The sequence below is a fragment of the Lampris incognitus genome, chromosome 16 (genome assembly GCF_029633865.1).
Source record: "Lampris incognitus isolate fLamInc1 chromosome 16, fLamInc1.hap2, whole genome shotgun sequence".
Classification (NCBI taxonomy): Eukaryota; Metazoa; Chordata; class Actinopteri; order Lampriformes; family Lampridae; genus Lampris; species Lampris incognitus.
The window spans coordinates 14,057,471-14,072,121 of NC_079226.1; the positions used below are offsets into that span (position 1 = coordinate 14,057,471).

General features: G+C 45.8%; 1 protein-coding gene across 2 annotated transcripts; it reads right to left on the minus strand.

Annotated features, from left to right (window-relative positions):
* Positions 1–65: 65 nt before the first annotated feature.
* On the minus strand, positions 66–14,326 carry iars2 (isoleucyl-tRNA synthetase 2, mitochondrial). Of its 2 annotated transcripts, XM_056295700.1 has the most exons (24): positions 13,917–14,326; positions 13,376–13,498; positions 12,961–13,114; positions 12,552–12,700; positions 12,109–12,158; positions 11,832–11,941; positions 11,516–11,606; positions 10,527–10,642; positions 10,193–10,362; positions 9,926–10,016; positions 8,789–8,940; positions 7,852–8,012; positions 7,576–7,678; positions 7,378–7,471; positions 5,780–5,860; positions 4,977–5,085; positions 3,670–3,772; positions 3,169–3,291; positions 2,776–2,907; positions 2,539–2,645; positions 2,213–2,358; positions 1,889–2,079; positions 1,347–1,491; positions 66–975 (listed from the first exon to the last, which is right to left on the minus strand). In XM_056295700.1, the coding sequence occupies exons 1-24, from the start codon at positions 14,184–14,186 to the stop codon at positions 830–832; spliced, it is 3,117 nt and encodes a 1,038-aa protein (XP_056151675.1). In that variant the 5' UTR covers positions 14,187–14,326; the 3' UTR covers positions 66–829. The 2 variants fall into 2 exon arrangements, with proteins under 2 accessions (XP_056151675.1, XP_056151676.1); XM_056295701.1 differs by lacking the exon at positions 5,780–5,860.
* Between the last annotated feature and the right edge of the window lie 325 nt (positions 14,327–14,651).

Consider the following 14,651-nt stretch of genomic DNA (forward strand, 5'->3'; position numbering starts at 1 on the left):
GCTTATGGGTTGTTATCAGCTTGTTGTATATCACTTCTTTCAATATTGTCACAGTTTTAGATGAGCTAAAAGCTTCACAGATTTATAATTCAGACAGGTCTTGTGCATATTTATTTGAAGGGATGCAGTATCCAGGATAAAGGTTTTATACAAAGGTGTCCATTTACAAGTCCAAGAACAGTGGCCCATACTCCTAATTAAACTCCCCTTGTCACATAGTGACATTTACTGTAGTGACTTCCATTTCCACAATTTCAGACAACATACAAGCCCTCTATTATTGCCTGTATCCTCAATACACACATTTATACAGTACATTTACACTAAACTATCATGCCCATCCCAGAATGCTTGCTCAGGCAAGTTGTATTGAACAAATACTGATGCAGTCAAGCCTCAGTCCACTGACCAGGGCAAACATTGGCTTTTTTTCCCCCATCTATTTGTAGACAATTCACACATGCCACTTGTTTTATGTATGGCATTGCATTTAAAAAAAAAAAGACAACAATCCTCTCTTTACCGAATAAATAAAAACATACTTTGTTTCCCATCATTAATCCGTTCCCTCGCATTGCCAGGAAGTGTATGGACATCTTTCCAAGCAGCTGGTTCTCTTAGCTGGCTCCTCGCCATTAGGTTAGGGTGACTTTGCTTCACGATGCTGATCCAGGGCCAGCTTTACAACTCTGCATTTATTTGAATCAAAAGAATCTAGAGCAGGAAAACCATTTCAGCACTTAAGAGCAACTCCGGACTGAAGCAGAAAAACCAGAACAGATTTTGAGTGCTGTACGTCAGCTGTCAGGGTGACCATGCGGCTGGTGTGTCAGTGTGTGTTGGAGATGACAGACTGGCAGCGCGGACACAGGCAGTCTGCTGACTCTGCAGTGTAGCGACGGCACCGCGGGCACCGAGCCGCGGAGGTAGGCACCACTGCTATGCTGTAGGCACTGTCTTCACGTATAATACCACCTGACAACCGGAAGAAAATGACGGAAGGTTACTGGGTACTGCATATTCCACTCAAAAATGTAAATATTCCAAGGACTCAAGTCTAAATAGTCGGATGTCCTGACTCCATGTTTTGTTATGCTACCTGAAGTGCAGGGAGGTGCAGAGTTATTGTATACCTGAGAATATCCTTGTAGATGCAGTCAGAACACTGCTTATTGATTGTGGCTGTAATTACACATTATCTACCAAATGTTCTATATATCATGATGTACGTACACCAATGTGTCATCTATGGAACAACATCATGCTGCATTAACACAAATGTCAACATCTGACCAACAGGCTACCTAGCTATTACATCATTAGCTTAGCATTAGTATCGACCTTACCCTCAAGGTTGATGAGGAAGGTGCCGTTGCAGAGCAGGGCATCAGGGGGCAGGTCTCTGGGCAGGGAGCTGGTCAGGGTGGTCCGTGCAGCCATCATCAGCTCAGTCAGCTGGGAGGAGGTGGAGCTGGGCTCCTCCTGGAGAGACTAGAGGAAATGGGGCCTGATTAAATGTTTGAAATTTTACCTTACACTTTCATCCAGAAGTGTCTTACTCACAGTACCACTGTTGCCAAGTAAATAAATCTAAAGCTTTTATAAGGGCTAGCTGCCCGCTACTGCATACGTTTTTAGTTCTTGTTATGCCTTGGCGTTATCTTCTGAGACATACTGAGCTATAGAACCTATCCACCCCATTTTGTTTCACTGACCTATTCAAAATTAGTTTACACAGACTTGTAATCATAAACACCATTCTCAAATCTAGTTATGTAAAAGCACAAACCTCACGTTTTTCAAATAATTTCATGATTCTACCTTTGCATTATGTGTATTCATTTGTATTTATTTAAAATCTCCGAAGTACTTGCAGCGCTAGCCTTACCTCCATCAGTTCAAACAGCAGGCCGGGTTCAATGGCGATGATGAGGTCATACGTAGCGGCGTTTTTGCCCGGGATAGAGGACAGGAAAGAGTCTCTGATGGCACATGCCCCCTCCACCGCCTCCTCCAATCCTGGCCTCCGCCACACAGAACTGCTTTTGATCCAGCCACTCCTGAACAAGGTGTCCCCCTCTGTGGACACAAATACAGTTTAAAGACACCCATCTATATTGGTCATATATGGAGCGATTCTCTACTAAGAATAACTTGGAAAATGAACATGCAAACAAACACACACATATAGACATAGTACACACACACATACCCTCATGTCCAGGAGCATGCAGGTAGACCTCCTCAGCCAGATGAGGTAGGATGGGTGCTATGGATCTGGACAATCCATCCAGCACTTCTTCCAAGACTGTCTGACATGAACGTCGGCCCAGCGAGTCCTCTGCATCACAGTACAACCTGGGACGGAGGGGATAAGGTGAGAAATAGAGGAATATGGAGAAAGAGAGACAGAGAGAGGTAAAGTAATGAAAGACATTAAAATGAAGATTGCCGCTAGAGGCTTCCATGATCAAAGCTGCGTGCAGCATACACACAGTCTATGAATGCGGTAGTTATTGTACAGTAACAGTCCCTCACCTGTCTTTAATGATACTGAAGTAAAAGCTGGATACATCCCTGGTGATGAAGGCCTGAAGGATCCGGATGGCCCGGCCTGCGTCAAACTCATTGTATGCGTCTGTCACCTGCCAGAGACGCATGCAGGTGAACAAGTTTTTGTTCTTTCAGTTGGAGAATATTTGAGTCGTACCAGGCCACAAGAAGAAACAAACGCATGAGAACACAATTCTACATAAAGGTAACACACACACACACCTTGATACTGTACTCGCGGAGCTGGTGCAACATGTATTGGTCGATATAATACATCTCTTTGGGGTCCACAGCTTGAGTGCGGGGGTCAAACCCATGTAGATTGCCGAGCAGAAACTTCAGAGTGTTCCTCAACTGGGAAAGGGATGGAAAGGTTAAATGGAAGAGAACATGGAGTTGTTGAGCACAATGGCTGAATGTACCCGTTCCCTCAAATGTTTAGAAATTCAGTATCTAGCCAGAGTTAGTTCCATTTTGCTCTCATCATGCAAAGTTGGTCAAATTTTTTTTGTCTTGGTTTGTTGAACTGGGTTGGTGTGTAGCCACCTATATACCAGCACAAAGGACTTGACATCAGATCCTGCATGGTATCGAATGAGTGAGCAGTGTTGGTACCTTGCTGATGCCGTCTCTTGCTGAGTTGAGAGCGTTGGGGCCGATTTGGATCTCAGAAAAGACATTTGACTCTGCAACCCACCAGCGCAACGCGTCAGCCCCGTAGGCTGTTGTACCGGGGTCCTGAGGAAGCGGGGAGGGGAGATAGGATGAAGAAAGAGAAGGCAGAATTGAGAGAAAGGATAGTTTGATGTTCTGATGAACTGGCTGAGTTCTTGGGAAGAGTCATTGTTCAAAATGGCGGGATGACCTGAAGGCTTCAAATGCTAATATAATAGCCCTTTGTTAGGAAGAGTCATTCCATCCTGGAAAGAGTAATTATCACTTAAAAGGTCATCTTTTCTGTAAGTAGAGGAAAATGGGCTGGCTTCGTCCCAAAACCACCTAAATTTGTTTTACTTTAACAATGTTTGGGATAACATCAACATTCACCTTTAAGAACAAAAACCACAAACTGAAACTGACCAAAGGCCGTTTGTTTTCTCCTACTTTCTTTCCTACCTTCCCTCCATTAATGATGGTGTCAGGATCCACAGCATTGCCCAAAGACTTGGACATCTTCTCTCCCTTCTCACTGACCGCAAAGCCATGGACCACCAGAGACCTACACACACCACCACAAACATGAACTTAGGATCTCAAACATATGGCATATATATATTAAGGGCAACCCATGATGCCGTGATTATTTCTTTCATGCTGCATTAAAGCGACAATCCTTAAGATTTACATGCAAACATATGTCCTTATCTGATACTTTCTATTGGCGGTGAATCTGACAACAGTTAATCCAGGCGGATCTAATTAATGAACCACTTTTTAGGTTCTCATTAAAATGATCACTTGAATAGGACTTTACTGGGAAACAAGAAACAAAGAACAGCATTTCGTCTTCACTATAGCAGTCACCATAGCAGGGGTAAAGCTATGGATATAGGGGGCGTCCAGGTAGCGTGGCAGTCTATTCCGTTGCCTACCAACATGGGGGATCGTCAGATTGAATCCCTGTGTTACCTCCAGCTTGGTCGGGCGTCCCTACAGACACAATTGGCCGTGTCAGCGGGTGGGAAGTTGGATGTGGGTATGTGTCCTGGTCGCTGCACTAGCACCTCCTCTGGTCAGTCGGGGCACCTGTTCGGGGGGGAAGGGGGAACTGAGAGGAATAGTGTGATCCTCCCACACGCTACGCCCCCTGGCGAAACCCCTCACTGTCAGGTGAAAAGAGGTGGCTGGTGACTCCACATGTATCGGAGGAGGCATGGGGTAGTCTGCAGCCCTCCCCGGATCGGCAGAGGGGGTGGAGCAGCAACTGGGACGGCTTGGAATAGTGGGATAATTGGCTGGACACAATTGGGGAGAAAAAGGGGTAAAAAATAAAAAATAAAAAAATAAAAAGTGGATGTAGCAGACCAAGAAGGTAGAGGACCTTTACCAACATATATGTCATCGTCATCATCAGCTAAAATCCAGGTTCCGCCATGATTTTTATTGTTTTTCCCCCAGTGTTGGGGAAGGTGCAAACACAACAGCACTGGCATCTTTTTTATGAATTTTTTAAAACATTTTTGTTAATATTTTTTTATTTTGTTTTTATTTTTTTAATCTTTTTTCTTTTTTGTATATTTTATCTCTTATTTTTATTCTCTTTTAATGTTTTTTTTTTTTTTTGACCTCTTGGATTTGGAGTGGTCCAACATCACTGCAATTACTGGTATCACGATGGGCTTCATGTCAGTATACAACATAAAACGGCAACGTTCAGGATCGTAACTTTAAACGCCAGCAGTGCGAGTCCATGCGATACTGACCTGTATGGGGCTTTATTCCTCACGGCTACACTGGTGAGCAGCGAGGACTGGAACCAGCCACCAATCTGGTCCTTCCCTTCGATGTAGACATCCGCCCTGGGGTCAGACTCTGGGGTAGGGAGGGGTGGTGAAGGTAGAAAGAAAGAAAGCAGGTTATTTATATACCAATGACAGAGGCAATGAAGTAGGAAAAATATTGTTAGTATCTGGGGCAGCTCAAAGATTCTGGGAGGTAAACCTGACTTTATCCACAGACGATATAAAAAAACTGCCGAAGGAAGAAAAGCCATGACTTGAGTTAGCTTGGATGTCGCAACAAGACGTATTTGTACGTGCCAGTCAGAAGTTTTTACATGCAGTACTTTAAACCGACCACTTAAGATGCCTTTGGGAACTTCATCCCCCCAAACAGCCTGAAAACCGAGAGGAAAAAGAGCTTTTCAAGATGGTTAGTAGATCTGCAGTCCGACAGGCAGGTCCATTGCAGACATGCACAACAGCTTTTCAGCACCTCCAACTGCTTCAGCGACACAGCATTCAGACAAAACGGACAGGGGCAGAGGTGTGTGAAGCGTGTATCAACCCTGGGAAAAGAAAAAAAACAACACCCCAGTGCTGTTCAAAGCTTGCTGCAGGGTCGAGGAGAAGGGTGGAGAGACACCTACAGAAGGAAGTAGGGAAACGGAAGGAAATGAAGTAGTAGGTAAAATGGTGAAAGACAGAGAGATAGGCCAAAAGAGAGGGACATTATACATCGGGAGACAGAGGTTGCTTTGCTGCCAGTAGGTAGGTGGAGGAATAACCTGCGACCAGCGGTTTGCGGAGCGGAGCAGGAAGCCAGCTGAGACGCGAATCGGCCTCCTCAGAGCCTTCGTCCTCCTCCTCTGAAAGTCACAACACAAACGAAACACTGCTGTCGGGCACAGACAAACACATCCCCAGTCACCGCGTCCACTTGTTAGCCACATTACCACAGCTATGTGGAGTATTATAACAGAGTGCGTATTTGAGAAATGGAGACAACTGATGGGAGTCCTAAGGAACTGAAGGCAATGCAGTACTGGCTGGTTTTTCCTCATTCTTAAGTAACAATATGAGTGATGTTCATGAAGTCGGACCAAAACAACAGCGGAAGTGGGGAAAGTTGCTGTGTGCATCTTATGGATTGCGCCTCCGGGTAGCATAGTGGTCTATTCCGTTGCCTACCAACACGGGGCTAGCTGGATCAAATCCCCGTGTTGCCTCTGGCTTGGTCGGGCGTCCCTACAGACGCAACTGGCCGTGTCTGCGGGTGGGAAGCCGGATGTGGGTACGAGTCCTGGTCGTTGCAGTAGCACCTCCTCTGGTCGGTCGGTCGGTCGGGGCGCCTGTTCAGGGGGGAGGGGGAACTGGGGGGAGGGGGAATAGCGTGATCCTCCCACACGCTACGTCCCCCTGGTGAAACTCCTCACTGTCAGGTGAAAAGAAGCGGCTGGCGACTCCACATGTATCGGAGGAGGCATGTGGTAGGCTGCAGCCCTCCCCGGATCGGCAGAGGGGGTGGAGCAGCGACCGGGACGGCTCAGTAGAGTGGGGTAATGGCCGGATATGATTGGGGAGAAAAAGGGAGAAGAAAAAAGACAAATGCAAAAAAAAACAAAAAAAAAACAACAAACCACAAAAAAAGAACAAAATTATCATTTTTCACTGGTAAGTCCAAAAAAAAAAAAAAGATTTAAAGACTCATTACTGGATGAAGTTACAAAATAATAATAATAAAAAAAAGCATGTTTTCAACTTTATTGTAAACAGTCCTGCTAGAAATGAAAGCTTTAGAAAAGCATCTTGTTAATGAAACACAACACAATGGCTTGTGGATGCTGAGTTTGCAGCGCTGGCCACTAATCCAAGTTTCTTCTCAGCAAACTGCTGCAGTTCCTTTCAATGTGCTCTGTAACACAACAGACACTTCTTAAGACTGCATTATTCAGGTGTAAGAAGCTTTCTTCACTATAACACTAATTAAATGGGGCTTACAACCCAAGTGTGAGCTTATTGCCATTGGCTTAATGACCCGGAGACCTAATTCTGTTGTTTTGAGCACAACCTGAAAGAATGCCAGAAGACCGCACACAGTAACCTGGCAAGAAGATTTCTGACATCCTATAAAAGCAAATACATGATTGCTTTACAAGTGGCATACCTTAAAAGAATCCACTTTTCAGGCCCATGTCCACAATCTGTGGCTGTACAGACAAGAATCTCCCCCAAACCCAACCAGTCGCCCAGCCAGTACAAACTAACACATGCTTTGTGGAGGGGAACACAAAACGGGTTTGCCTCATAATGAGAGCAAAGCATTAAAATTCTCAAAATCCTTCCCCCGGTAGAGCCAAGAGAGACCGACAGATTTCAGACTTACCCTCAAGTACAGCAGCCCACGAAGCTCCACTGTCAAACCAGATGTCCAGCACGTCCTCCCCGCGGACATAGTCGGTCACTGGTCCCGCTTTACTCTGACAGAGACACACAGATGTTCATGTTAGCCGCAATGTGAGCCCAAACCCCCACCTGAACCCTAAAAACCCCCTCTTCTCCCTCTCATGTGGCACACCCTTACCTTCTTGAGCACCTCCGCTGGCAGGAGGGTCTCCAGGGGCAGCTCCCACCAGCAATCACTGCCTTTCTCTTTAAACAGCTTTGATATATGGGGCACTGTGTGTCTGTGGAGAACAGAGAGGGAAAACAAAAGAAGAGTGTACATTTTTTTTGCGTGTGTGTGTGCCGGTTCATAGCTAGGGTCATGTGGTTTGTCAATAATACTTCAAAAGAGGAAAAAAATGCATGCATGTGTGTACTGCACATGTGTTTTGTACGTGGCCCCGTGTATGGTTACTTGTTCATGAGTGCTTCTCCGGTCTCTTTATGGTAGAACACGGGGATGGGGACACCCCAGCTCCGCTGTCTGGAGATACACCAGTATGTCCTTCTGTCCAGCATGGTGAGCAAGCTGCCCCGCGCAGACTCCGGCAAAATGCGCACCTTCTGCAGCACCTCCTGGAAACATGCACGCACACCGAGGTGGAAGCAAAAGGCAGAAAGATAAATGAATGAATGAGTAAGGGAATTTGCAAATGACTAAATCAGAAGAGACATACAATCTCACATTCAAAGAAAAGTTAAAAATGTATTGGTAGTGAAACCGCAGTAGAAAATAGTAAAGTCTGTTGGCGACAAAATGGCTAAAGCAGTGACTGACTGTCATGTCTCATGTGCATTTGAACTGTTATAATCCTGTTTCCTCTTTTGTTGCTTACTAAAAAAGTGAATTGTCCCTTAAACAATTAATTATCATTATCCTCATTCACACCAACTGACAGGATAGCAGTTTGCTATCTCCAGAAATTCGCCTCACAGAGAATCATATGAAAATAAACCAAAACCGACTCATCAGAATTACTGCGAAATAGGTTTAATAAATATTAGTAGGGGTTGCTGTGTGGTACATATTGAAATAAAGAAGACGCCATTTTGTTGGTGTTGGACCCTCCCTACGCCACCTCACCCAGACTAGTCTCACACAGCAGTCCTCAACAATAGCCACGGCAGCAAATTAATATGTACTGAAGGTATCTGCAAATGACAGATGTCACAAGACATGCTGGGAAATCTGCCGCCTTTCTGTTCGAATTTGCTTGTCTTGCTTTCTCGAGAGGCTGAGCTGCGTGTCCGTTTTTATTTTGTCGTTATTCACGTCGCTGTGTTTGGTAGAACTCATATATAGCCCCTTTAAAAGGAGCTTGACTGACTGTAAGGTTTCTGCCCAGCTTTACCTTGGCCTTGTCTTTAAGTGACGCGGTGTTGATGAACCACTGTTTACTGGGCCTGATGACTACAGGCTTTTTGGTTCTCCAGTCGTATGGGTAGCTATGAACACACTGCTCCTCCTTAACCAGCGCCCCGCACGCTACCAGCATAGAGATTACTAGTAAAAAAGCACACAAGACCACACAGATACAAAAACATTAAGGGCACAAAAATAAACACAGAAAGGGTAAACAGAAGCACACGCACTTATGACTACATGATCATAAACAATAATCCCACTGTTGAATACGGTGATCACAATCATCAGTCGAGGTTATTCGTCTCAAGTTCAAGAAAGAAAATTAATTTGTTGCACATTTGCAACTCATCCTAATACTAGGCCTATCCATTGTTTTTCACTTTATTCATTTCCATCTTCTTCCAAAAATGCTCCATGATGGGTTTCCCCTTAAACTTTCCCACCCATTACTGCATACTTTTGGTCACATGGGTGCACGTTGCACACTCAAAAGATGTGACCTGTAGGGGCATTCAGGTAGCATAGCGGTCTATTCTGTTGCCTACCAACACGGGGATCACCGGTTTGAATCCCCATGTTACCTCCGGCTTGGTCGGGCGTCCCTAAAGACACAGTTGGCCGTGTCTGCGGGTGGGAAGCCGGATTGCGTGTCCTGGTCGCTGCACTAGCGCCTCCTCTGGTCAGTCGGGGCGCCTGTTCAGGGGGGAGGGGGAACTGGGGGGAATAGCGTGATCCTCCCACGCGCTACGTCCCCCTGGTGAAACTCCTCACTGTCAGGTGAAAAGAAGTGGCTAGCGACTCCACATGTATCGGAGGAGACATGTGGTAGTCTGCAGCCCTCCCCCGGATCGGCAGAGGGGGGGCAGCAGTGACCGGGACGGCTCAGAAGAGTGGGGTAATTGGTCAAGTACAACTGTGGAGAAAAAGGGGGGGCTTTAAAAAAAAAGATTTGACGTGTAATGTCGCTTGAATTAACACATGGGGACTTTTCAGATGCATTGAAATATCACACATTTACACGATTATTGATTGCAGAAATATAAAATCTCAAAATCTGATTGTCTATTACTAAATGAGCAGCATTAACACACACATACACATTATTTCTCACACTTGAGTCTACCTTTATCATTGCCTTCTTCCATGACAGACAGATTTTGCAGCTCGGGGCCAGCCAGCTCAGTGAACTTGCCCTCCTCGTCCACCATGCAGTCCTAGAGAAGAAGCAACACACACATACACACACACACACATAGAAAAAAAATGCATAACCTTGTTGTCTGATGTCCAGATACATATCTATCTCGTGTAAAATTGCTGCATAAAAAAAACAAAACAAATGAACTGCATGGTCAGCCTTTGTATTCTGCTACAGCAGTTGACAACATACCACAGACAGATTAAACTGAGAAGCCACACTATAGTCCTCCATGCCATGGGCTGGCGCTGTGTGGACCAACCCTGTTCCTTTTGCCATCGTCACATGATTAGCTGGTAATAAGGGCACTTCCTTGTCAGGAATTGTGGGATGTTTACAGATCCCTCCCTCAAGCTGTGAGCCTTAGGGGAGAGAGATGGGAAGGAAAAGGAAAGTGGATCAAACATGGACATGCGTCTGTGCATGAGATAACGTGTTGTATTTAAGTGACAGCAGCTTTTCAAGTGAGACCAAGAGAAAGACACAACTTCAAGTCTGGAGAAGTGTTAGTATATGGAGATGGTACCTGAGAAAGTGCCTATGGTTTCCAGCTCTGTGCCCAGTAAGGCTGACAGGCTGGCAGTGCGGTCAGCGGCCACTAAGAGGAGCTGAGAGTTGTCTGCCCGCTTCAGCACAGAGTACCTGTCCACCGAAACAAAGACATTAGGAGAAACCTACCAAAAGGCATACATCCACTACAACACCACTCTGGTTAAGGACAGTGTGATTTCAGTGGAATCCTTACCTTATCTTACTGAGATACATTTTATTTAATTTAGCCATACTGAGATTAAGAACCTCTTTAATGAAGGACAGCAGCAGCATCATGATAAATACTGAAGGTGAACATTTTTCCAACGGTCACACATGAACAAGACAATTGTATAAGGTCACCAAGCTCTCAATGTTTAAATACCCAGCAGTATATATCTGATTTTGAATGACAGAAAGCAATACTAATAATCATAGGGACTCAGTTTAGAAAGGAATTTAAGGCGTCTGGGGGGGGCGTGGCAGTCTATTCCGTTGCCTATCAACATGGGGATCGCTGGTTCGAACCCCCGTGTTACCTCCAGCTTAGTGGGGCATCCCTACAGACACAATTGGCCGTGTCTGCGGGTGGGAAGCCGGATGTGGGCATGTGTCATGGTCCCTGCACTAGTGCCTCCTCTGGTCGGTCAGGGCGCCTGTTCAAGGGGGAGGGGGAACTGGGGGAATAACATGATCCTCCCACGCGCTACATCCCCCTGGTGAAACCCCTCACTGTCAGGTGAAAAGAAGCGGCTGGCGATGCCACATGTATCGGAGGAGACGTGATAGTCTGCAGCCCTCCCCGGATCGGCAGAGGAGGTGGAGCAGCAACCAGGACGGCTCCAAAGAGTGGGGTAATTGGCCGGATACAATTGGGGAGAAAAAAGGGGGGGGAAATCCCCCAAAAAATAACGGAATTTAAAATACCATGATTGGTGTGGCCCGTGTGTAAAGCAGAGGACAGTTCATTGTGTTGCTACTTACTGTGCATTGGGCATGTAGCAGACAGCCTGGTTGGCAGGGATAGTCCAAGGTTGAGTGGTCCACACCAGCACATGGATACTACCCGGATCAACTGGGATACAAACCAAGTGTGGATGCACACAAACACACACACACACATACATACACATGCACGCACGCCAATACTTGTCAAGTCAATCATTTATTAAACTGAGGAAAAAATGTCAGTGTAAACAAAGTTGTGGGCAGCTTGTTGAGCTTGTCGCCACACACACCCACAGACAATCAAGATGGTAGTTTGGTTTACAGTGTGGTTGATTGTACGTGTGTTTGTTACCTGCTTCTAAGGTTAAGTTAGGTGGCGGTTTGGACAGAGGGAATGTAGCATAGATGGCCTTGCTGACATGCTGAGGGTCGTATTCCAGCTCTGCCTCAGCTAAGGCAGTTCTAGAGAGATGAAGAAAGACAGAGGATATGGGCACAAAGTGAGCAACAGCAAAAAAAAAAAGGTGACGGAATACAATAAAAACAATAATATTTGTAACAGCAATAATCGGTTGAACTTCCAAGGAACTTCTTATCTAATTTAACTGCAGTTCCTCAGTGCTGCCTACCTGGAAGAAGGTGACCAGAAGACTGGTTTGTAGTCCTGGTATATTAGCCCCTGAAATACAACAAAGTGGGACACCAACATGAGAACCAAAAGCCAAAAAGAAAGAGACGTAAGGAACAGTACGATGACTTCCTCAACACATGTTAATATTGCTTTGCTAATGGTCAGGTGAAGAAAAAAAATCCTCAGCTTTTCAGCCTGGACATAAGCCAGAATATCACTGTAGCCATGTTAACACCAATATGTCAAGTCAAGTTCATTGGTGTAACCATAAACTGCAGTTACAGTCCTAGAGGGCGTTACATTCACAGTGAGAAACAGGTAGATATAGTAAATGACAACTGTCTATAAACTTCATCATTAAGCCGATTCAGGTCAGGGAAAACTCCACTGACAAAAAATGGCCAAAACAACGAATGAAAATAACAGATTGTCATCATCCACCTTGCTGTGCATCTCCTGGAAGACCTTGAGCTGTGCTGCCTCATAGGTACCATCAAATGTGTAGTAGCAATTGTCCCAGTCAGCCATCACCCCCCAGCGCTGGAAAGCAGCCTTCTGACGGGCTATGGCCCCTTCTGCAAACTCCCGGGCTGGATGAGTCACATGAGAAGCCGGTAGTCAGACATAATGTAATTAGCCTGCCTTTAGGATCTTAGCACCCTCAAAACTAGAATTACATTGTCTACTATGTCTATCACTGCTGTGTCTAACTAAACTTTGCAAAGACAACGATTTTGCACTTTATTCTGACATTTTGGTGCTTTCTAAAATCTAATTTTATACGAAAAAACTTCCAATGTGCTTTATGTTCATTCAGTGTACGCATCAAACCCCCGTGCCTCTCCCTCACCTTTCTGTCTGATTTGTAGCGGACTGAGACCACTAGTGCCAAGCTCCCCCAGGGCCTTCAACTCAATGGGCAGACCATGGCAGTCCCAGCCCGGGATGTAGTGGACCTGTCTCCCCCTCAGCATCTCGAAACGGTTGCGGATGTCTTTCAGGATCTAGGATAACGGAAATGCAAACAAAGTTAAACTATATGGGCAGGTTAACATCCAAACAAATTAGAACAAATAGATGGTGGCTTTCTCTTTAATTTTAATTTTTAATTTAAGCAGGCAGCATCATTGCTGACTGCTTAAATCTATCCTTGGCCACATCAGAAGTCAAATGATCAATAAGGTCGCTTGTCGGCATCTATAGCCCATTGTAATAAATCTAAGCAAAACACATGAGCCATCATAAAAATACCATTAATAGACTACCTTGTTGAGTGCATGTCCAACGTGAGGGTCTCCATTGGCGTATGGGGGTCCATCATGAAGGCAGAACTCCTTTTTGGCTTTTCTCTCTCTCTGCCAAGAGTAGAGACCTGCAAAGCCGCACGCCTACATACAGACAATCATGGGTGAGGGAACTATTTTAATTTACTGTAAAAAATAATAATCTGCACACATGCACACAAACGCACATCTGGTGTTCTTGCATTTGCGACCTCCCTCTTTGAAGACATTCACTGCCTAGCCCCCAACCCTACCTCTATCTGCTAGAACTACATGCCTAACCTTATCCCTTAGCTTAACCTTAACCCAGCCCTAACTCTAACCCCAACTCTAAACCTGGATGCCTACATTAAAATAGACCTTAAAGAAGTGAGGCCCGGCCAACAGGTCCGGGAAAATGTCCTCATCATTATGTTAGCAAACTCAAACTGGTCCTCACGCGCACACACACACACACACACAGAGAGAGAGAAAAGGTGTAGAAAGTATTACAGACATTAAGTCCCTGGTTGTTTATTTGTACCTGCTGAATCTCCAGCTCCCGGTCCAGCAGTGTCTGTCCGGTTAGTTTCATGGGGAAAGCGGTGCGGGGGAGCAACACACTGTCCCGGTACTGCCCCTGCACAGCGCCGTTTCCCGCAGGCTGCGCACTAGAGCCGTCGGTGGAGCCGACATCACAACTGCGGCTGGAGCTGAAGGCGACTGCGGGGTGGAGGAGCGCTCTCGCCCGGCGTGCACCCTCGCCCCACCTCGCTACGCTCCGGGTAACTACCGGGAGCCGGCACAGCAGCATGGAGAGCGGAAACTGCCAAAAAGTATTCTGTCTGACTGGCTGCCTAAAGAAAACCTAGCAGGACTGCGGGGCCGATAAATGTGGTTATCTTAGCTGCTGTTTTGTTTAACTTCGACCTCCAAGCAGCGGCCCATGTTGCTTCCGGGAAGTACGGACGGCTACGGAAAGCGAGAAGGGACTATGGCGGCGGCGGGGGGGGGCGGGGGAGGCGTTCCTGACGTTTTACCATTGATATGGCGTTTGAAATCCACTTGAAGGTGCTATAATTGCCATTTTAGCTCAAAGTCATTTAAGTTATAACCAAAGCCCGTCTCGTCTCAAGATCTGGCTTTCAGTTTAAGATCATTTGATGTAACGTGGCAGCGGTTTTAATCGTCGCTTTTAACGTTGGACGTACACGAAAAACGCATGCAGCCCAACTGCAACATGTGATTTCAGTCCGTTTCTGAAACTGCGAACAAATAT